This window comes from Rhamphochromis sp. 'chilingali', assembly GCF_963969265.1.
Source record: "Rhamphochromis sp. 'chilingali' genome assembly, chromosome: 1".
Classification (NCBI taxonomy): Eukaryota; Metazoa; Chordata; class Actinopteri; order Cichliformes; family Cichlidae; genus Rhamphochromis; species Rhamphochromis sp. 'chilingali'.
This window is the reverse complement of record NC_137929.1, coordinates 50308104-50332138: the sequence shown is the minus strand read 5'-3', so window position 1 is coordinate 50332138 and position 24035 is coordinate 50308104. Positions and strand designations below refer to the sequence as shown.

The 24035-nt window shown below is 41.7% G+C and overlaps 1 protein-coding gene across 1 annotated transcript; it reads right to left on the bottom strand.

The window, feature by feature from the left end:
* Window positions 1-6710: 6710 nt before the first annotated feature.
* LOC308412385 (uncharacterized protein) lies at window positions 6711-23470 on the bottom strand. The gene is made up of 5 exons (XM_080906701.1): window positions 23262-23470; window positions 22794-23169; window positions 14681-14881; window positions 12109-14053; window positions 6711-9806 (listed from the first exon to the last, which is right to left on the bottom strand). The coding sequence occupies exons 4-5, from the start codon at window positions 13967-13969 to the stop codon at window positions 8518-8520; spliced, it is 3150 nt and encodes a 1049-aa protein (XP_080762827.1). The 5' UTR covers window positions 13970-14053; window positions 14681-14881; window positions 22794-23169; window positions 23262-23470; the 3' UTR covers window positions 6711-8517.
* Between the last annotated feature and the right edge of the window lie 565 nt (window positions 23471-24035).

Below are 24035 nucleotides of genomic sequence, written 5' to 3'. Positions count from 1 at the left end.
TTGTGTGTGTGTGTGTGAGTGTGTGAGAGACCCTTATGCTGATGCGCCTGCCTTGTAGGAAAGTCAAACTGCACAGTAATTTTTACTCTACTTTATTTCTTATGTCTGGTATTTGCCTCGCAGCAAATCCCCAAAGGAAAACATTTCACTTTCCCAGACAACTTAACCTGGTTTAAACATGTAATAGTGGATATGGTAACATTGCTGTTCTGGCACTTCTCAATATTCAGCTGCCTCCCCAGAGAATCAAAACCTGAGGTCACACCCAGTCCATCTCCAAAACAATGAAGGTACGTACTACAAGAAAAGGCTTTTGTGTTTCTGTTCATGGAGTGGAACTTTAGAACAGTCTGAATATGGAATTAAAGCAATGTCCAAACATAAAACTGTTCAAAAAGAGTTATAAAAATATGATCTTCTTGAACTATAAAGAAAAGGAAAATATTTAAATTAAGTGAATGTCTCTATTTAAAAAACAAACAAAAAATTCATGATGTGATTATATAGTATATCAGAAATCTGTTCACTACTTTTTATTACAAATTATATCAGTAAGGAAGCTGACTAAATATTAACTGATAATTTATGGCAAAGGGGTGGGATTAAATAAGTGTATACTTCTTCCCACTCCCTTTCAACGTGTAAATTAATCCGAATGTTTTTTTTGTATGTAATTTGTATAGTATTTTTTTCTCTCTTATTTTCTTTTCTAAATGTACTTGTATATTGTTTACATGTTGAAATAAATTATCAATCAATCAATCATACATACATATATAGTGTAAATGTACCCGGTAGCATATGTAATGCACAATGCAAAATCATTTTAGATGGATTTTACTTTTCAAAATATTAAATATTTCTTTTACGTCAGCATTTTAAAGGGGCTTTCAAGGCTAAAACTACAACACTTTGAACAATAAGTCAATAGATGAGATAATCAGGAGTACTCCATCAATAAGTAGCTCCAAAGTCAACATTACAGAAGCACTGATGTCCTCTTTACTGAGAAGATGTAGTACTCATTGCAAAATGCACCAGTGGGATCAGTTTGAGCATTTTTTTAAAGGGACCAACACTAAAAATCCCAATAATGCAGAATTTTAAGTGGGGGTGGGGAGCACACACTAAAAAATCCACTTCACAAGTGATTAACATATATTTCACCAGCAGGGGGTAATGAAGCGACAGTGCTCTTCAATACTTCTAAACTGTAAGGGAATTTGAGTTGAGACTGTTTAATCATACACAGGTAAAACTAACATTTTCTTTTCATGCACACAACGAACTAAAGACAATCACATCTCAATGATAACGGAAGACTTCAACTGCAATTCATAAGACATTAACAACCCAAGAGTGTTTCTTGAATGCCATGTCAACAATTTGGTTGTCAGTGCATAATTTGCATGTTTTCTGAGTGTTTTTGGAGCTAACACTAGCCAGCTTGGTAAACCAGTAACCAGTGCAGCCAAATACATTAACCAAATACATTAACATAATGAGTGCCAAGTATGAAACGCATAAAACACAGTTTTATTGACCAAACTGGTCTGTTAGTAAAATTAACTGTATTTTTATTTTTCCAATAAAGAGCAAGCTTATTGGCACTGAAGACATAAAAGCAGTAAAATAAAGAGCTGCATTTAAATAATAGCTTTTGTAAATATATTCTGGTGTTCCTGAACTCTAGGAAATATTCAAACATTTTAGAAATGTCATGACACAACTGTTTGGAAGTTAAACACTAAAGACTTTAATTGTTTATTCATCACATTATGGTCACAGAGACCTGTCTCTAACAATGACCACAAACTTGCTCAGGGTCAGCTTGTTCTATGTAAAGATAGTTACTGTTGGCTGCCAGCTGTCTGGCAATCAAGAGTCAGTGGAAAATAAGGAGGCTGCTAAGGTCACCATAATCTATCAAGTAGATATGTTGCAGCAGGCCATGAATAAATACATAGAAAGACAACAGAGGAAACAATTGGTACTGTGGCTTGCTTAGCTAGCATGTAAACACTTTAGTTGAATGAAGAAAGAAGAAAAGTCTCAAGGTCCAGCTTCACTTCCATTCTGTGGTGACAGGTTGGACATGAACACAGGACACACCACAGATTGTCCCAATCAAATGGATCTTTATCTTACGATAACAAACACCTTTAGATGACTTATATTCTCCACACCATTTCTAGTTGTACAAAACTGTATTTATATACAAATTTATGTGGACACATGGAAAGTAATTTACTAGAAATGTGATCAGAAGTCTGCATGTTTGTTACATCTTTGTAATGATGTTCAAAAAGGCATAATTGGTTTTAGTATTTTTTGTGTTAAGGTTTTAGTATTTCAAGGGTAAATCTGAAACTTTATAATTGCAGACTGCACTATGTGTTTATCACTGTAAAGTGTTTTGGCCCTTGTCGCTGCTTATCCAAAAACCAGCCTGCCAAAGAAACCAGCTCCAACTTTGACACCAGGGTCTACAAGGGTTATAAAAGTTTAGCTTTATGTTCTGAAGTTTTCTGAGATTTGAAAAAGTACACAAACCCTACGTGTATCTAAACCTGCCATCAAAAGCACTGTTACTCTGAAAGCAGTGACCAATTTGTATTATTGTTAAAGGTATTAGAAAACACATAGGAGAGAAAGAAGTAAAACAGCAGTTGAGTTTTATTAACCTTCATGTCTTCACAGCTCCATCTGAAAACAAGAAGAAAGGAAAAAGCCATGGTGCTATAATGGCATCATAAATCAGTCCAGTCGCCAGCTTCTAACCTCTGATTTTCTCTTCATATTCACTGACTTTCCAATAATGTCTCCTGCCACACCAGAGGAGACAAGACTTTAGACCATGTTTATCCCAACTTGGCTGGAGCTTACAAAGCCACACCCCTCCCCCACATTGGACAATCGGACCATCTCTCCCTGTTCCTCACACCTCGGTATTCTCCACTCATCCAATGTGTGAAACCTGCTGTGAGGACAATTAAAGTGTGGCCAGAGGGGACAGACGCAGTTCTCCAGGACAGATCTAAAAACACAGACTGGAATATGTTCACTCACACAGACCTGGATGTTCGTCTCCTCCTGAAGGCCCGCAACACCGCCTTTAGGTCAGGAGATGCACACGCCTACAGCACAGCCAGGGCTAATCTAAAGAAGGGCATCAAAAAAGCCAAACACCATTACAAAAAGAAGGTAGAAGAACACTTCTCCAACTCCAACCCCCGACGCATGTGGCAAGGACTCCAGACCATTACAGACTACAGGACCACCAAAGCCTCCCCCGCATTCTCTGATGTCTCCTTCCTCAACAAGCTCAACAACGCTCGTTTGCTCGTTTTGAACCCCACAATAACAACCAAAGCAGACATGACGCCAGACCACCAAACTCTGACTCTCTCCCCCACCAATGTAGGAGCGGTGCTGAGCAGGATGTTCTGGGGAGCTTGCAGGAGTGCTCACAGACATATTCAATCTGTCCTTGGCCCACGCTGTGGTACCGGCCTGCTTCAAATCCACCTCCATCGTCCCGATACCCAAAAACTCCAACCCATCTTGCCTCAATGACTACCGCCCAGTAGCACTCACCCCCATCATCACTAAGTGCTTAGAGCAGCTGGTCCTAGCATACTTCAAATCCTCCTACAGGGAGGAGGTGGATCGTTTGGCTGAGTGGTGCGACACAAACAACCTGCTGCTTAACACCGAGAAGACCAAGGAGCTCATCGTGGACTACAGGAGGAATGCTGGCCCACATCCACCCATCCACATTAAGGGGACGGCTATGGAGCGTGTGAGCAGCTTCAAGTTCCTGGGAGTCCACATCTCTGAGGATCTCACCTGGACGACCAACTGCTCCAAGCTGGTCAAGAAGGCTCACCAGCGCCTCTTCTTCTTGAGGACTCTGAGGAAGAACCACCTGTCCTCTAGTGATGTTTCGGTCACGAACGAAATGGCTCTTAGAGCCGGACGTGAACGACGCGAGCCGACTCCTTATCGCAAGCTGTGGGTTTTTTTTTCTTTCTCTCTCCCTCTCTCTCGTACTTTTTTTTTCACTTCACTCCGCACGCGAGCCTTGTGTTTTGCGCTGGGAAGAGGGGGGGGGGGGGGTAGTTACACTCGCAGTAGCACAGGAACAGAGCGGGAGGGAGAGACAGAGAAAGAGAGCCAGGGACAACAACGTCACATTATAAAGGTATAGTATAGTAATCATCCACAACTATTTTCAGTTGCATATGATAAAGGATTCAGAAAGTTTATTCATGCAGGTCCATATGACAGAATATATGCATCTTTTTGTTTTCATATTTTAATTTATATTTAATTGTGTTGTGCTTTGCAGTGTTTTGTGTTGTTTCACTTTAAATTTGTTTAAAAGGAAAAAGCTGAAAATTTAAATGGTTAAAAGTTTAAATGTATATGGTTGGTTTTTGTATTATGATTTATTTATTGCATTTTATGTGGAGTGCATAAATAAAAGTATATTTACGGTGGCCCCTACAGACAAAGGACGTACAAACACGTACGAACTCTTAAGCACATAAAAACTCAAAACACGTACAAAACACAACAGAAGTGCTCCAGTGTTGAGCTTTTGTTACCTAGTGGCTACACAAGCCAGCAAGTACCAACGACCGGATTTGGTGTGTGGTAGTAACAGGTAAATGAATTTTTTTTTTTTAAAAATAATTTGAATATATATGAGTGCTTGTGTATAAATACACAAACAAAACACATATGCTTTCAATTGTGTAATTTAACTGATCTAGGTAGCTCTGTTTTAGAGGTTCAGTTAACGCTAGAAAGGTGTTTTGGAATTTGTACGTGCTTTGTCTCTAGGGGCCATATATGTTTATATATAAACATATATAAATAAAACCACTTTTTTTTACATTAGTAATTCCTTTTGTGCATCATTTTATATTATTCTTAATAGTAAATTAATTAAATCAACAAAACAACCTGAAGAGCTGGTTCGGATCCGAAAGAGCCGGCTCTCTAAAAATGGTAAATGGTAAATGGCCTGCATTTGTATAGTGCTTTTCTAGTCCCTAAGGACCCCAAAGCGCTTCACACTACATTCAGTCCTTCACCCATTCACACACACATTCACACACTGGTGATGGCAAGCTACATTGTAGCCACAGCTGCCCTGGGGCGCACTGACAGAGGCGAGGCTGCCGGACACTGGCGCCACCGGGCCCTCTGACCACCACCAGTAGGCAAACACGGGGTTAGTATCTTGCCCAAGGATATTTGGCATGCAGCCAGGAGGCAGCCTGGGATCGAACCACCGACTTTCTGATTAGTGGCTGACCTGCTCTGCCACCTGAGCTACAGCCACCCGAAAAAGAGAATCCCATCACTACTGTCCTCAGACATCCTGGTGAACTTCTATCACTGCACCATCGAGAGCATCCTGACCAACTGTATAACAGTCTGGTACGGGAACTGCTCTGCCTCGGACCAGAAGGCGTGGCAGAGGGTCGTGAAAACTGCCCAGCGCATCGCCGGAGCACCACTTCCTGCCATAAAGGACATCTACAGGAAGCGGTGTCTGAAAAGGGCTGGGAAAATCATCAAAGACCCCAATCACCCATCAGGGTGACTGGGCAGGGCAGGAGGGTGAAGAGTCCATGTGACTCTTCACCCTCCTGCCCACTGGGAGGCGCTACAGGAGCTAAGACGACCAGGTACCGGAACAGCTTCTTCCCCACAGCTGTCAGACTCCTGAACGCTGCCTCCTGACATCTGACCCACGTTGACCCACGTTAACACACACACACACACACACACACACACACACACACACACACACACACAATGGACAACTGTACCCTCAGACACACAATAATAACATGGACTGAACCACCACTCACAACCACTAGCACTTTATATAGCCTCTGTAGAAATTATCCACATATCTCACTTATCTTAACTGCACTACTGTATAGCTCTGTGTAAATAATCATTCTGTAGAATACGATAATTTTTAATTCTACAACTGTTTATAACTTGCATAGTTCCCATTTCTGTATAGCTGTATATCTCATATTTCTGTATAGTTTTTCTTTTTCATATTTATATCCTGTTCATAGCTTGTACTCACTACAGCCTGTACATACTTATAGAATATTCATAGCATACTTCATACCGTGTACATATTACATACCATAATAGACCCATTTCTGTAATATACTCACATATCTATATTATTGCTAATATTTATATTGTAATATATCTATATCATGGCTAAAGCACTTCTGGATGGATGCAAACTTTTGTTGCCCTGTACCTGTGACATACGCAATGACAATAAAGTTGAATTCTATTCTATTCTATAATTATTAATGCTCAGAAGATTAATGAACACCACATTTTTTAATGGTTTGACTAATGTAGTGAGATAATTATATTATTTATAATAATAATTTTTATTCTCAATAATACTAAAAAAATATAAACGAGGTCTTAAGAAACCTGTGAAACAGTGGTGATTTATAATTAATATGAATTTTTTAACCTTTCAGAACCAAAACCTGTTATTTAATATTATTAGTAACTGCTCGATATAATATTTAGAAATAAATCATAAATAGCATAATAGCACGATGTTTATGATATTATGTCTGTATTCCTGAAATTTTTGTAGATTTCTGAGGATACTTTAACAAACCATGTCTGCTCAGTGTTTCCTACGTACCAGCTGAATAAATCATGGTGGAGACACTCTTGTTAAGATGAGGGTGACTTTAATGTTTCTGAATAATTCAAAGAAGCAATCCAGTGCTCTGTCAACAACATTACTCCATCGCAGGAGGAGGAGTTATGAAAGAGGCGGATGGAAATGTAACAGAAGAAAAAAGGGATGAGAAAGATTTGGCTCCCAAAAGGACAACATCCCTGAGATGCCAGAACAGAAAAGGAAAAGAGAATTAACATGAAATACAACAAAATATTATTTTAATAACGGAGACTAAACAAGCACATGCTGTTTCGCCCCCTATCAGTACAGACCAGCTACTGCAATAAAAAAGGACTGTCAAAAGTGCAGCGACCTGGAAAAAGAGGAAGGAAAGGCAAGGAAGAGAAGAAAAGAGAGAAAAAGACAAATAAAAAGAAATGAAATGAAATGAAATGAAAGTAACAAAAGAAAAAGAAAGCAGGAACGTAAAATTATAAATAAAACAAAAAACAAGTAGAAAAGGATCAGAAGGCAAAATGAAAATAAAAAACAGAACAAGAAAGCACAAATACAGAGAAATAAAATAAAATAAAAAGGTAAAATGAGAGGAAAGGAAAGCACATCCAGAAAAGAAAAGAAAAAAGAAAATAACGGCAAAAGAAAGGTAAAGGATGACGTGAAAGCAAAAAAAGAGGACATAACCAAAATTATAACCATAGAAGGCAAATGAGAAAAGAGAAACAAGGGGAAAAGAAAGTGCATGTAATCAGAAAGGAAAGGAAAGGAAAGGAAAGGAAAGGAAAGGAAAGGAAAGGAAAGGGGGAAGCCCGGATTATTTAAAACGGAAAGGAGTAAGGAAAAGATACAACAATCTGCCGGAAACAATTTAGTGGCTCACTCGAGGCAGTCTGGGATCCCGGCTGCCTCGAGTGCTTTGTCAAAAAGAAAGTGGATGAAATATTCAGCAGCAGCAGAGCTGCTGTCCTCTCTGCTCCACATCAATAACCACTGGCTGTTTGAATATGAAACACTGGAAGAAGCACACAAAATGGAGCACCACTGACTCCTGCTCTTACTGCTGTTTAATGAAACTGTAATAAATTTTTAAACCTGTACTGATATTGTTGGAAAAGTAGCAGTGGGAGTGGTAAAAGTCATAGCAAAACGGTAGAAGTACGAGGTGAGAGTGAGCAGCAGTAAGAATTACATGTAGCAATGTTAGTGTACATGCAAGTGATTTTAGTAGCTAATATAATGTTACCTTTCACCTCCAGGAGTTTCCTACTGTTTTTAATCATTATGCTAAGCTGGTCAGCTTTCAGCTTTGTAAATGATGATCGAATGACAGATTCGCGTTTAGTTGAGGTATCCATTAACTGTGCATTTACTCTCCATTTTGGTCTTGCTCCAGGTACAAGATCCCTATTTTTAACACTCACAAAAAGCAAGACCCTTACTTGATATACATTTAATCATTGGGTGCTTCAAGGTTAGCTCCTTGTGTATCTCTGGAGCTCTTCTAGCTCTGATGAAGTTTCAACATTTGTCCTTGGAGAGTGGTCAGAGTAGGACTTCTGTAGAACAATCTAAATACAGTAGCTGTTGTCAAAGTGATTCAGAGGTGCACAAGAAGATGACTGTGATGGGAAGAACAGAAGATCTGATCGGGTTATTCTGAGTGATAGCTGCACAAGGTGTAAGATGACATGAATAGGAAAGTGCAGTAAACACATGTGCTGTGCATACATTGCAGACTTCTCCATTTAAGAGCATTTCTGTTTTAGAGTCATATCTCAGAGGGGTTTGATGTTTCTAGACTGCTCTCAGTCTGCCACAGCGGATGCCTTTCTGCAGCAACTCAGCATCCTTCCTGTCCTCTTCTTCCGCTTCTTCATCTTTAACCCTTTGAGGCTACTGTCAGAGCAGATGGACTTCCTCAGACTCCTGATGTGTTTTTCCTGCTCCTGAATCTTTGACTCCAAGTGGGACTGGATTGCTGTGCCCAGAGATTCCAAGTCCACAGAGGCGCCATACACCTCCCATGTCATCCCTTGCTCATCCCATGCTACGTCCTGTGGCTTTTCTGTCTCCTCCTTATCCCCATTTTCTTCCACCACCTTCTGCACCATCTTTGTCTCCTCCTGCTCCCCATATTTCCACATGCTATCAGTGCTAACATCTCTGTCTTGGTTTTGTCCTAGTTGTTGCCCCGACATGAGAGAAGGGCTTTTCTGAAAGCTGTATGTACGCAAACAGGCAGGCAGGGAGTTTGCCTTGTTTGTCACAGCTGACGGAAGTAATGACTGGCTACGCAACTCAATGTCAATCTTGCAGATATGCTGGACAGGTTTCTGAGTAGCTGGGATACAGCAAAGGGATGGAACTGTTGGCAAAATCAAACTACCTGACTTACAGCTAGGTGAGCCAATGAGAGAGGAGGTGATACCTCCCTGGTAGAAGCTGGGACTGGTGGATGCTGACCGTTCCACAACCTCCACCTCCACTTGGACAGCAACTTCTCTTTGCCCTCCTGCCAATGGATAAAGGCTCTCCCTTGGGTTAGTCATGGTCGCCATATCTCTGACCTTCTTGTGGTTTGCTGTAATGGTGGAAACAGGATAAAAAGAACTACCCTGATCCAGTCTCTGTCTCCCCCTCTCTTGTTTTTTTTTCTCTGTGATTTTTCTCTCCACACTCTCTGTCCTCGATGAAGAGGTGTTGCTACCAGCAATTGTGGCATTTGGCTCTCCCAGGTGGCCAGTTTTACTCAGCAGACCCTCTGGTATTCTCGCAGCACCTCCTGTTGACCGTGCTGCATTGTCAGTCACAGCCCCCTGGGATTCTGATGTTCCTCCTACAGCTGCTGCTTTTCTCTCAGGCACTTTTAAATGCTTTTCTTTGACGTCAGCACCCATTTTTGCTTGTGTCTTAGTGATAGAGTCAAAAGTGAGACCCCGAGTCAGAAAGGTATTATGAGATACACTGCTGGGATTTGTTTCCACAGTTACACACGCTGCAAGTTCATTTATGGTTCCTCCCATTGTAGTCAAGGGAGTGGTGGTTCTGGTTTTGGGGCTGGAAGTAGCCAGTGGGCCTGAAATCGCAGAAACACCTGAAAGTAAGAAATAAATATTAGCTCATATATATGTGAATTGCATAAAAAGCATAAATTATTATTATTATTATTATTATTATTATTATTATGCCCAATTTTTTCTTATATATTTTTCCAATAACCACTTGGATATTTAAAAGTAAATTCATCTCAGTGCTGATTTTGTGACCTTTCAGCATTATTGTTGTAATTGTAGTTTTGGGATGTGACTTAACCCTTTAACCCTTTAAGACCTACCATAGAACCAAGTCCGCCAGAGCTTGTAATATATTTTTACATGCTGTGGAGCCATTTTTTGGAGCATTTCAAGTTGCTATACATCAATAAAACCATTATAGCCCAAATTTTAATAATATGTCTGCATTAAGTCCATAGTAATTACATAAATTGCAAAAAAGTGCAATAAACTACAAAAAAATTGAAAATCGTTTTTGACTTTTTAACATATAGTTCTAGTTAGAGAAATTTAAGAGGCTTATCCCTCAAAACTGTAAATACAAAAAAGTTGCACAAACTAGTTTCCCACCAAAGGAAATTTATTTTAAGTGTCTTCATAGTTTTATTTTTGAGATACACCAATTTTCATATACTGCAGGAAAAACGAAAAAATATATTATAGTGCAAATTTGCAAAATAACAGCATATGCATCAAAATAAAATATTTCCAGCAGTGTAATATGAGTCCTCAGCATCCCAGAAACGACACAGAAAGTCATAAAGTCAAACATAACTTTTAAAAACACAAGTATAGGCTCATAAGGCCACAATGGTAAAAAACTACATTTCCGCAAAATGACGTCACTTCCGGTTTCGGGCAGGTCATGCGGTCATGTGATAGTTCACGCTGATGGACGTAGGAAGTGTTACAAACAGCTGATCGGATCGGCAAAGCGTGTTTCTGGAGTATTATGTTTTTGTTGCTGCAAGTGCTTTTTATGCAGTTTTTGCAAAGCTTTATGTGGAAGGAAACCGTGACCTAGGACAAGCTGATGGCATAAGATGTAAGTACAACTCCTCCGGTTTCATATGCAAAAAAAATTATTGCGCTAGCTTACGTGGTTGCAGTGCTACTGGGATTTAAAAATAGTTACGCAAAACGGAGCGTGTCCGCTTACATCTTATACCATCAGCTTGTCCTAGGTCACGGTTTCCTTCCACATATAGCTTTGCAAAAAACTGCATAAAAAGCGCTTGCAGCAACAAAAACATAATATTCCAGAAACATGCCTTGCTGATCCGATCAGCTGTTTGTAACACTTCCTACGTTGGAATAGACGTCAGCGCGAACTATCGCATGTCCGCCATTACCTGCCCGAGACCGGAAGTGACGTCATTTTCGCGGAAATGTAGTTTGTTTTTTTTTACCATCAGGGCCTCATGAGCCTATACTGGTCTTTTTAAAAGTTATCTTTGACTTTATGACTTTCTGTGTCGTTTCTGGGATTTTTCCTGCAGTATATAAAAATTGGTGTATTTCAAAAATAAAACTATGAAGACACTCTAAATAAATTTTCTGTGGTGGGAAACTATTTTGTGCTGCTTTTTTGTATTTACAGTTTTGAGGGATAAGCCCCTTAAATTTCTGTAACTAGAAATATATGTTAAAAAAACAAAAACGATTTTCAAATTTTCTGTAGTTTATTGCGCTTTTTTGCAATTTATGTAATTGCTATGCACTTAATGCAGACACATTATTAAAATTTGGGCTATCATGGTTGCACTGATGTATAGCAACTTGAAATTCTCCCAAAAATGGCTCCACAGCATGTAAAAATATAATATAAGTTCTGGCGGACTTGGTTCTATGGTAGGTCTTAAAGGGTTAATTGTTTCTTCTCTTTTTCTTTTGCTTTGATCATTACACTGAAATGAAACATTGCTGTCAAATATAAACTAATATAACTAAAAACAAAAGAAACTTCCCAATGAAAAACCTTCTACAATGCATACATATGTTGTTGTTTTTTTACACAAAAAAGATGCTTGATGCTTGGTTAATTGTCCATTGTTTTGGATTTTTGTCAGGTTTTTCCTTAGTACCACTTGTTTTAATAAAAACAATAATGGATTTTTGTTATTACAATCATGAATACCCAAATCTCGATTACTGTATTAAAAGCTACCTGACATGAAAGTTTTTATAGAATACCACACTAGAGTATTGGAGGTGGAGGTTGTACCACATTGAACCCTGACTGAAGCTTATTTTGTCAAACTGATTTTTACATTACAAACTGATGATCATAAGATGTCGGCTTTGCAAAATGTCTACATAAAATTAAATTGTGGCAGTAGTTACCTGGAGCAGAGCCAGGGCTTATCTGGGCATCTCTGTGTGGTCCAACAGGATTTGAATCAAGAGTTTTCCCAGCACAAGATCCAGGTCTCCTACTTGCTGAGCCTGGTCTTGGAGACAGTGTCAAGGAAGAGGGCAAATCCCTCAAAGCTAGTTGTGAAGTAGAGTGAACTGGTCCAGACTTGGAAATGTTTGATCCAGCTTTAGGGTCCGTACCTTGTTTGGTACTGGATGCTGAAGTCTTGAGGTTGTCATCTTTGGACCCAGACAGACTGGTTCTAATGGATGATGGGGAAACAGATCTGACAAGGTCTATTTTAGAGCTAGAGTTTGTTAAAGTAGACATAGAAGTTGACCGTGTTGGCTCAGCTTTATAATTGGAAGAGGCATCAGAACTAGAAGCAGTCCCACATTTAGCAGTTGGGCTAGTTTGAAGATTGATTTTTGAATTTGGCAGAGATTTGGGATCTTGGTCATCTTTTGACCTTGCCATGCTGGTTCTAGAGGCCCCAGCTGTCTTAGACTCTTGAGTAGTTTTGTTTGGTTTAATATCTGACATATTTCTAGAGTCAATGCTATCTCTGGAGCTCATCCCTGACTTAAAGTTGGGAGTGGCTTTGGAAGTGAAGTCATTTTTAAGATCTAAACTATCCCTAGAGTCTGAAGTTGTTTTGGAAGCCGAACCACTTTTGGAATCTAAACTGTTTCTTGACCCAATCTGTGCTTTAGAATTGTGACTGGCTTTGGAATCAGTGCCAGTTTTAGAAACCAGACTGTCCTTGGACACTGTGGTTCCCTTAGAGTTTGAAATGAATTTAGAACTGGTTTTGCATCCAAAACCAGCACTTGAATCTTTACTCTCAAGGTTCTCCTTTGGTTTCGTTGTATTACTGTTTATAGGTCCGGTGGCTGTTCTCTGTGTGAATGGCTTGGGACTTACAGACGTCAATAGGGTGCTCTTGTTACTCGGAAGTGCTGATTCTCCCCTCTGACTTGGTGATTTTGTAGCTGTAGAGGATGTTTCAGAACTATGAGTTCTTGAGTCATGCCCAGTTTTTGGATTTGACTTGCTGGTTATGCTCGCTGGATTTTGGTTGACTTCCACTATTGGTATTTGATTTGCCAGTTTTGAGATGATAGCCTTTGCCTCTGCTTTCTGGTTAGGAATTTGGGGGCTTGCAGGTAGGTGTAAAGTTTGTGGCGAAGGTGTCTTGATCACTTTCCCCCCCTCCTCTTTTTGGTTTGACTGCATACTTAGACTGACTGTTATTTTATTTGTAGTCTTTGTGGTTAGTCCACCTGTCAGAGATTTTGTAGTGTTCAGGCTCTGTATTTTTATTCTTTCAGTACTTTTGGGGATGCTAGCCATTGTTGTTTGCTCCATCTGCTGTGGTTTTAGACTTGTGTGCATCTTGGTGCTAAGTCCTGGGGCATGTTTGATATTTGCTGATTTCAGCAGTTGCTCATCTCTGCATCTAACCGTTGGCTTAGCTGTTGGTGAACGAGACAAAGCTGGGATTTTGCTTTTTTGCCGTGATGGGTCATCTCTCTCTCCTGGTGATGTCACAGTGGGTGTAAGGATGCTTGCTGACATACTTACTGCTACTTTCACCCCAGGTTTTTCACCTCCTTTGGTCACATTATCCTTTTTCTGTCCCCCATGCAGCTTTGAGGACTCGATGAATGCGCGGGGATTGCTTGGTGAGGTAATATTGAGGTTAAGGTTAAAGTTAGGTTCCAGTTCAAGTTTTGTATTAGCATCTATGTTGCAGAGATTGTCTTCAAGCCCATCCTCCCTTGTAACTGGACCTTCTGATTGGATGATATCTCTCTGTCGTTTTAAAATATTTTTTGAGGTTTCCATGATAATAATGATGATGATGGTTACTGTGTATCCAGTAGAAAAAAGGACCAATTTCTATGATATTTTTCAGTTGATACTGAGAACCTGACGAGACAGATGGATAAAGAGATGATTAAAAACAATAAGCCAAGCAGAGGCTATAGATGATGCATGTTTGATTGAAAGATAGCGGTCTCACTAGGCAAAAGTATTCAAAAGTTATTGACATAATATTATGAAAAAGTGACACACAACAAGAAAAAATGCCCCCTCACACATAGGAGTAAAGACTTAAGATTGGTAGTTCAGCCCTGTCTGGCAGCTATTTTCTGCCAAACACATGAATTCTCACGAGACCCAGTTTCACTCACGTTTGCATTTTCCCTACTGTGCTTGATACAGGCATCCATAGTCATGACTAGATTTTAAAAAGGAAATACAAGCGACCTGCTGTTTCAAAAAAAGTTCTGTACATATAATGAAACTAACTGAGACAAAACTGAAAGGAGTCACATATTTATAACATTACAATTACACTTAAGTTGACATTTTACAGCCTGGTTATAAATAGAACTACTAATGTATTACAAAAATATCAGGCAAGTCTTGATATAAATAGAAATATAATTAAAAGAGCAAGCAATAATTTAAGCATTTTAAAGTCACTCACGGGTATTACAGAAAGCTGTCACTGGAATATTACTGCAGGCTTGTAATATATTTCCTTCATACCTGTTTAGGATCCACATACATCACTGTTGGTTGACAAAGGCATGGTAAATGTTCGACGGTCCACCGCTGCAGACTCCCAAAGTGGAGAAAAAGTCTTCATCTGGTTCCCCGCTTCTTTCTCCTCAATGCTCTACCAGAGGAGGCACCAATGAATAAATTACAAGAGGAGGGAGCGAGGAAGTAGAGAGGAGAATGCAGGGGCTGAGAAAAAAAAGAAAAACATTATCACACTCCCCTTATCCCATTTTTCTTCTGTCATGGATTTGTCTTCAGATGTACTCCACCATTTGATTCTATGGTTAAGACCTCCTCCTCAATTTGTAATCCCCTCTTCTTTTATTTTAGGTTTTCCTTGTCTGTTTTTCCTGTCAACCACCCAATATTTTGAGCGCAATCTATGCCATGAAAACGTAATGCGGTGTTAAAGGCAAAAAAAGGAAGTCTAAGCCTGTACTTGTCATGGTCCTGGGTCTGTGACCCAGGTTTTTGAGTTTTGGGAATGTTTAGGAGTTTTCTTGTTTGTTACCCTTATGTTATAGTTTTGTATTTTGTATCACTGTCATTAAGGTTTTTGTGATGATATTAAGGTCAGGTATGGGTTTCAGGCTTTTATAGTTTCTTATAGTTGTCATGTTGCTATGCTCAGTATTTGCATTTTCTGTTCTTAGTCTTGTTATCTAGTCTTTAGGTGTCTGGCTCTCTGTATATAAGATAAGATAAGATAAGATAAGGTTCAAGGTTCTTTATTTGTCACATGCATAGTTATACAAGTATAACACACAGTGAAATGTAGCCTGACACACTCCTCGACATGTGCAAAAAAAAATTGGGGGGGGGGGGGGGGGGGGGGGGTGTAGAGGAAAAACATATATATATATATATATATATATATATATGTAGTATATACATTGGGTGAATGTGCAGTAGTAGCAGATAAGATAAGATAAGATAAGATACACATATGTATACATATACATACATATATACCTGCACATGTCTATACACATGGAAGGTCCATTATGCATGAAGTGGTGACCGTGGATGTTCACAGTGTCCAGTGACTTATGACATTGTGATTGAGGAGTTATAGAGTCTAACTGCTGTTGGGATGAACGATCTGCGAAAGCGCTCCTTCCTGCAGCGAGGGTGTTTCAGTCTCTGACTAAAAGAGCTGCTCAGCCCACTCACATACTCATGCAGTGGGTGATGTGGGTTGTTCATGATGGATGTCAGCTTTACTAACATCCTCCTCTCACCAACCACCTCCACAGACTCCAGGGGACATCCCAACACGGAGCTAGACCTCCGCACCAGTTTGTCAATCCTGCTCCTGTCCCTGTCCGTGCATCCATTCCCCCAGCAGACCACTGCATAGAAAAGGGCAGATGCTACCACAGTGTCATAGAGTGTCCTTAACAGAGTCCTGCAGACTCCCAAGGACCTCAGTCTCCTCAGCAGGTGGAGTCGACTCTGGCCCTTCTTATACAGGACGTCTGTATTTGTAGTCCAGTCCAGTTTATTGTTGAGGTGAACACCCAGGTACTTATAAGAGTCCACTATCTCAATGTCTTTCCCTTGGATGTTCGCCGGTGTCGTAGGGGGTGACTTCCTCCTGAAGTCTATGATCATCTCCTTTGTCTTTCCGGCGTTGATTTGGAGTACGTTGGTCTCACACCAGCCAACAAAGTCACTGATGACCCCCTGTATTCCTGATCATTCCCGTCTGATACGCATCCAATGATGGCTGTATCATCTGAGAACTTCTGTAGATGGCAATTGTCCGAATTATAACAGAAGTCTGAAGTGTAAAGGCTGAACAGGAAAGGTGAGAGAACCGTGCCCCGTGCTGCCCCCGTGCTGCAGATTACCACCTCGGACACACAGTCATGGAGCCTCACATACTGTGGTCTGTTGGTAAGGTAGTCGATGGTCCATGCAGTCAGCTGTTTGCCTACTCCGGCTCCCTCCAGCTTCCCTCTCAGTAGTGCGCGTTGGATGGTGTTGAAAGCACTGGAGAAGTCAAAAAACATGATCCTCACAGTGCTCCCCGCCTGCTCTAAGTGAGAGAGGGATCGGTGTACCAGGTAGATGACAGCGTCATCCACCCCAATTCCAGAATGGTAGGCGAACAGCAGGGGGTCCATCACTGAGTCCACCAGTGGCCGAAGGTGGTGCAGGATGAGCCTTTCCATGGTCTTCATCAGATGAGAAGCCAAGGCAACAGGCCTGAAGTGGTTGGGCTCCCTGGGGTGTGCAATTTTTGGCACCGGAACCACACAGGAAGTCTTCCACAGTTCAGGAACCCTCTGCAGGCTCAGGCTCAGGTTGAAGATGTACAGGGCCACCTGACAGAGCTGGTCTGCACAGTCCCTGAGCAGTCTGGAGCAGATTCCATCCAGACCTGCTGCCTTCCTTGCCTTCATCCTCTTTAGCTGATTTCTCACCTGATCAGCTGTGAAGTAGATGTGAGGCTGGGCTGGAGTGGGGGGTAGGCCTGGCTTTGTTGCGGGTAGATGTGTGGATAGGGGTGAAGCAGGGTTGTGGTGAGAGGAGAGCTCAGGTGACAATGGCATTGCACCTGGGGGGGGGCGGCAACTGGAGGGGGGTTAATGGAACCTGGGGGGTGGGAGAGGTGATAAGTGGGCCATTGTCAAATCTGTTAAAAAACAGATTCAAGTCGTTAGCCCAACCCCAGCCGGCAGACACTGTGGCTCCTCAATTGTCCTGGAAGTGTCCAGAGATTTTTTCCATGTTCCTCCAGACTTCTCTGATGTTTTTCTGTTGGAGTTGGTTTTCCATCTTCCTCCTGAAGCACTCCTTGCCTTCTCGGATCTTGTATTTAAGATCCTTTTGGACTTTAAGTTCCTCCTTGTGTCCCGACCAGAAAGCACTCTTCTTCTTGTTCAGCAGGGCCTTCAGTTCTGGGGTGACCCACGGTTTATTGTTTGAGAAACACTGTATCTTCTGGGTAGGCACAGTGTTCTCAACACTGAAATTAATGTAGTCCATGATGCAGTGGGTGAGGGCGTCGATGTCCTCACCGTGAGGCTTGTAGAGTTCCTACCAGTCTGTGCATTCAAAACAGTCTCTTAGGGCCTCAGTGCATTCCTCAGACCACACCCTTATCACCTTCTTTGTGTGTGTGTGGGGGGGGGGGGGGGGGGGGGGGACGTTCCTCTTCACCATAGGAATGTAGGTGGGGTGGAGAGGGACCAGGTTGTGGTCTGAGTGGCCAAGCGGGGGGAGGGGTGATGCACTGTAAGCCTGCTTTGTGTTGGCAAACAATAGATCCATCTCATACTTCCTGTTTTGAGGTCCTGTATTAAATGCACACACATATACACACGCCTCTAACTGACCATCCTCTCTAATTGATTTGAGAAGACGAAAGTTGTTATTGGGAAATATCGTGTCAAAATGCTCCCCAACTGCTGATATATTTCACCTTTTTGGTAGTTCCATAATGTTCTTCTTGCAAGCTTGTGATGATCATGAAAATCACATCAGATTAACTACACACATACATACAAATCCCTGCATCTTTTCAGCAACTAGAGTCACATAATGAGGCAGTGATGTCGTTTCAGAGAAATTACGCCTTGTTTATCTTTGGTTGTGAAGGACGATACGTGTATGTGGCGATCGTGGCTCAAGAGTTGGTAGTTCGCCTTGTAATCGAAAGGTTGCCGGTTTGAGCCCCGGCTTGGACAGTCTCGGTCATTGTGTCACTGGGCAAGACACTTCACCTGTTGCCTACTGGTGGTGGTCAGAGGGCCCAGTGGTGCCAGTGTCTGGCAGCCTCGCCTCTGTCAGTGCGCCCCAAGGCAGCTGTGGCTACAATGTAGCTTGCCATCACCAGTGTGTGAATGGGTGGATGACTGGTTGTGTAAAGCGCTTTGGGGTCCTTAGGGACTAGAAAAGCGCTATGAAGGCTGCTTCTAACAGCTTGGACGAGTTTACGGACACCGTCACCTCCTATATCCACTTCTGTGAGGACAGCATTGTGCCATCACGCACCAGGGTGAGTTATAACAATGACAAACCCTGGTTTACTCCTAAACTCAAAAAGCTGTGGCTGGAAAAGAGAAAGGCGTTCAGAAGCGGAGACTGCTACAGAGAGGCCAAGTACAGGTTCACTAAAGAAGTGGACATTGCTAAACATCAGCACTCTGAGAAGATGCAGCAGCAGATCTCAGAGAATGACTCGGCCTCTGTGTGGAAAGGTTTTAGGAATATCACAAACTACAAGCCTAAAACCCCCCACTCCACTGATGACTTGCTCTTAGCCAACACCCTTAACGACTTCTACTGCCGTTTTGACGAGCCATCAGGCAGCCTTCACACCTCCAACGGCCCCAACAATAGAGGCACTTTGGACACTAATTCCACCACCTCTCCCCCCTCCATAGAGCCATCACCACCTTCAAACTGTTCACCTACAACACCCCCCTCCTCACCCCACACAAAAGAGGATTTCACACCACCTCCACCCACCACAACTCTTCATATTCATGAAGCAGATGTGAGGAAGCAGTTTAAGAACCTGAATGCTCGGAAAGCTCCCGGCCCAGACGGCGTGTCTCCTGCCACCCTCAGACACTGTGCAAACGAGCTGGCCCCAGTGTTTTCTGGCATTTTCAACTCCTCACTGCAGGCATGTCATGTGCCTGCCTGCTTCAAGTCCTCTACCATAATCCCTGTCCCCAAGAAACCTAGGATCACTGGACTAAATGACTACAGACCCGTGACTCTGACATCTGTGGTCATGAAGTCTTTTGAGCGCCTAGTTCTCTCCCATCTCAGGACCCTCACGGCCCCCCTCCTGGACCCCCTGCAGTTTGCATATAGAGCCAACAGGTCTGTAGACGACGCCATCAACATGGCCCTACACTTCATCCTGCAGCATCTGGACTCCCCAGGAACCTACGCCAGGATCCTGTTTGTGGACTTCAGCTCTGCCTTCAACACCATCCTTCCAGACCATCTCCGAGACAAGCTTTCCCAGATGAATGTGCCTGATCCCATCTGCCGGTGGATCACTGACTTCCTGACGGACAGGAAGCAGCATGTGAGGCTGGGAAAGAATGTCTCGGACTCCCGGACCATCAGCACCGGTTCCCCTCAGGGCTGTGTTCTTTCTCCTCTGCTCTTCTCCATGTACACCAACTGCTGCACCTCCACCCACCAGTCTGTCAAGCTAATCAAGTTTGCAGATGACACCACCGTTATTGGGCTCATCTCTGACGGGGATGAGTCTGCCTACAGGAGGGAGGTTGAACGTCTGGTGTCCTGGTGCAGCCACAACAACCTGGTGCTGAATGCCCAGAAGACAGTGGAGATTATTGTGGACTTCAGGAAGCACACAGCCCCACTCCCCCCCATCATCCTGACTGACACCCCCATCACCTCTGTGGACTCATTCCGCTTCCTGGGTACCACCATCACCCAGGACCTGAAGTGGGAGCCCACCATCACCTCCGTCATCAAGAAAGCCCAGCAGAGGATGTACTCATCTGCAGTCTCTGGACTTGCGAGGCTGGTCCAAGGACATCGAGTGGGAAGTGTCAAACAAGACCTTTTTGAGGAGCCTAACGAGACTGCACATGAGTGAAACTTCTCTTAGCTTTGATGTGTACAGAGCGATTCTGCAGACTGCTTACTCTCTTTAAGAGTTTCAGATGGATAACATACAAAAGTGGATAGATGATGGTCTCATTGACGTTGCCTGCCAAATTCCTTCTCTAAGAACAGTTGATGTGAGAAATAGTGAAATTCACACCATAAAAGAGCACATGCTGCAGTCTTGCTCTAACCTTATTGAGCTCAACTTATCATTTAACAATATAAAAAGCATGGCTGATAATGCACTCCCGTCAATGACACAGCTCAGAAGCCTGATATTACAAAATAATGAACTGTCCGAACTGCCAGTGGCCGTCCAAGGACTCACCACATTGGAAGTCTATGACCTTAGTTCCAATGACATCAGTGAACTTTACTGTCCTTACTTCTGGAATTTAACAAGCCTAACAATACTCGATCTGAGCCACAATCAAATATCCTATATCTTTGACTGTGTTTTTCAAAATTTAAACAATTTGAAAATCTTAAATCTTGAAAACAACAAGATTATGTCATTTATAGATACATTCAAAGATAAATTACAGACACTGGAGTTTTTAAATTTGAGAAATATTGATATCATGAATTTCATTCATGGAGATTTTCATAGTCTGTCTTCCCTTCAATACTTGTGTATAGACTTAGACGAGTGTGACAGTGTTGATGAAGGAGGGTTCGAAGGACTTGATAACCTCCAGATTCTTTATCTGTTAGGTGATAATTATTTTTACGACCATTTCAGTGGACTGTCAAACTTAAGCACTCTGATCTTAAATGTTGTTGAAAGCCGAACCCACAACAGCTCTGAACAAAGGGATAGGCCTTTCTCAAATTTAAAAAGATTGAAGGAACTTGTTATAAAGGTTCATAGAGGATATTACGATATTTCAAAAGATGTTCTCAGTGGTCTGACTTCTTTAGAGTACTTAATAACAGAGGCATATTTCATGGGATCTTTGTACCCAGACACATTTAAATACACACCGCAACAGAAACATCTGAGGATATCTTACAGCGAGCTTTCAGTTTTAACATCTGACGTGTTCTTGCCAATTCCAAACCTGATAATACTCGACCTCTCCAACAATAAACTCAGGTCTTTGGATTTTCTAGCAGAGGCCAAACTGTCGGCACTCAGGTGGCTAAACGTCAGTGACAATGAATTGTTTGTAATCAGTGAAACAGTTATCCAATCCCTTCCAGGCTTGACATATCTGGATCTATCTGCTAACATTTTAACATGTGAATGTTCTAATTACGGTCTTATCCAGTGGATTCAAGGCAGCAAACAGACACAGGTTGTTAATGCACATCAGTACACTTGTGCGTTTCCTGTCAGCCAACGAGGAAAAAAATTCCTTGACTTTGGTTTTGACTCCTGTCGGATAGATGCTGCATTGCTCTGCTTCCTCTTTAGCTCTAGTCTAGTTATGCTTACTCTCCTCGCATCCTTCATCTATCACTTCCTGAGGTCACACCTCACATATGCCTATTACCTCTTCCTGGCCTTTCTCTATGATAATAAGAGGAGGAAGAAAGGTATTCCTCACAGCTACGATGCCTTTGTCTCCTACAATGTTCATGATGAAGCTTGGGTCTGTGGAGAGTTGCTTCCAGAGCTGGAGGGTCAACAGGGCTGGAAACTCTGTCTGCACCACAGAGACTTTGAACCAGGTATATATGATTATCATTAGCCTCTTTTTTTCTATTTTTCTATTTTTAGATCAATATTTAATGGAGCTACCACACAAACTCTGTCTCATCTTTCCTTTAAACACTATTGTTGCCACTCTAAACTTGTAATGACAAAGATCAGGGTTTCACACCACCGTTTTTTGTTTTGTTTTGTTCAAAATTTTACTACACTACGTTTACGCAAACACAAATGGTTGATATGATGTCAAACAAGAATGCCAATCACACATGACCCACAAAACAAAGTTTGAATGCTAGACTGACTATCTGGACAAGAGCTACAAATTGATCTTTAAACCTCTAAAATTAAACTTTAGATGTGCTGCTCAACTGTCAAAGCATCCTACATGTAGGAAAAGGAAATCATGAAGTTGTGTTTTGCATAAAAGAAAATAGAAAGACAGCTGTTTTTGTACTCCCGATGTTTTTGTAAGCCTTGGATTCCAGAAACTATAAAAATTAAAGTTAAGACCAACACCAGTTATTACTCGAGAAGCTTATTGAATTGTTCTTTGTTCTCCAAAGGCTGTGACTGGAATTTAGACACTACTGTAGATCCTGCTATTCTCAAAAGTGAGAATGTTTTAACTTATAGAAAAGGCTACACATTATGTTATTCACCAGAGCTGTTTTAACTAGAAAATGTTAAAACTTGAAAAATGCTGACATGTTTGATGTGTGAGATTTTTGTTTAATGTCTCAGATTTCTGTTTTTACAGGTAAGCCCATTGTAGAAAACATTACAGAGGCCATCTATAACAGCAGAAAGACTATCTGTGTGATCAGCCCAAATTACCTGCAGAGTGAGTGGTGCTCCAAAGAAATCCAGATGGCCAGGTATGGTTACCAACTCTTTGTCCTTACATGTAATGACATCGCCAGCTTCTACACTGATTAATCTGCGTGTGATCTCTTTAGCTACCGTCTGTTCGATGAGCACAAGGATGTGCTGATCATGGTGTTTCTGGAGGACATACCAGCCAACCAGCTGTCTCCGTACTACCAAATAAGGAGTCTGGTGAAGAGGAGCTCTTACTTGAGCTGGCCACAGGCTGGTCAACACACTGGAATCTTCTGGCAGAAAATACGACAAGCTCTCGAGAGAGAAGAAAACCCCACTGAGCACACGTGACTCCGCACTGGACAGCCCATAGTCATCCACTGAAGTTTACCTGAGGTGGAAAAATCATTGTTTGTTTGTATAAAGCAGATATAATTATTGCAAATGAGAATAAATCAGGGTATGCTTTACAGTGAGACTGACAAGTTGCTCTTCTTATCCTTTTGTATTCGAAGGAGCTTGGGAAAGAAAGCGTCTGGACTTCAAGTTGCTTGAAGATGTTTCACCTCTCATCTGAGAAGCTTCTTAAGTTCTAGGGTCAAATGGTGGAGAGTCACAGATTTAAGCCCTGTGGGAGTGTCCCTCCGAGAGGGACAATGGACCCTCTAATGATCCTCTACCTAATCACACAAGCCAAGGTGTGAAAATGGGTGTAGGTCACAATCAGCCAAGGTTTTGGGTGAGCTCATTGTGAAACCTAGCCCCACCCTATCATGTGATTTGCTGAGGTCAGATGCCCCAGGATATCCTTTGGTATCCATGTCAGATTCACCCCCTTACGTTCAAAATACCAAAATGAAGATTGCAGACATGCTCAACTTGAGGCTTCATAATGGGACTTCTCCAGCTGGTGGATAATGCTGTGGTGGCTCCATCCATCTTTCATATACAGTTTATGTAAAGAACAAGCATAGTTGTGTTTAGAGGTGCAAATATAAATATAAAAATGGGGTTAGGGTTGTACATATTTTTTATATTGTTATATTTAACTACTAATCAATAAGTCCTAATAATGGAACATATCAATCGACTGTCATTTTTAAACCATTAGGATTATGGGCTTTGTGACAGTTGGAGTTTAAACCACCCTGATGATCAAGAATTCACTTACTTTTCCAAGTCCATCATTCATCATCGAGAATATATTTATTCCCCCAGCTAGTAATTCCCGTCATCCAAAGCGATCATAAACCTGTC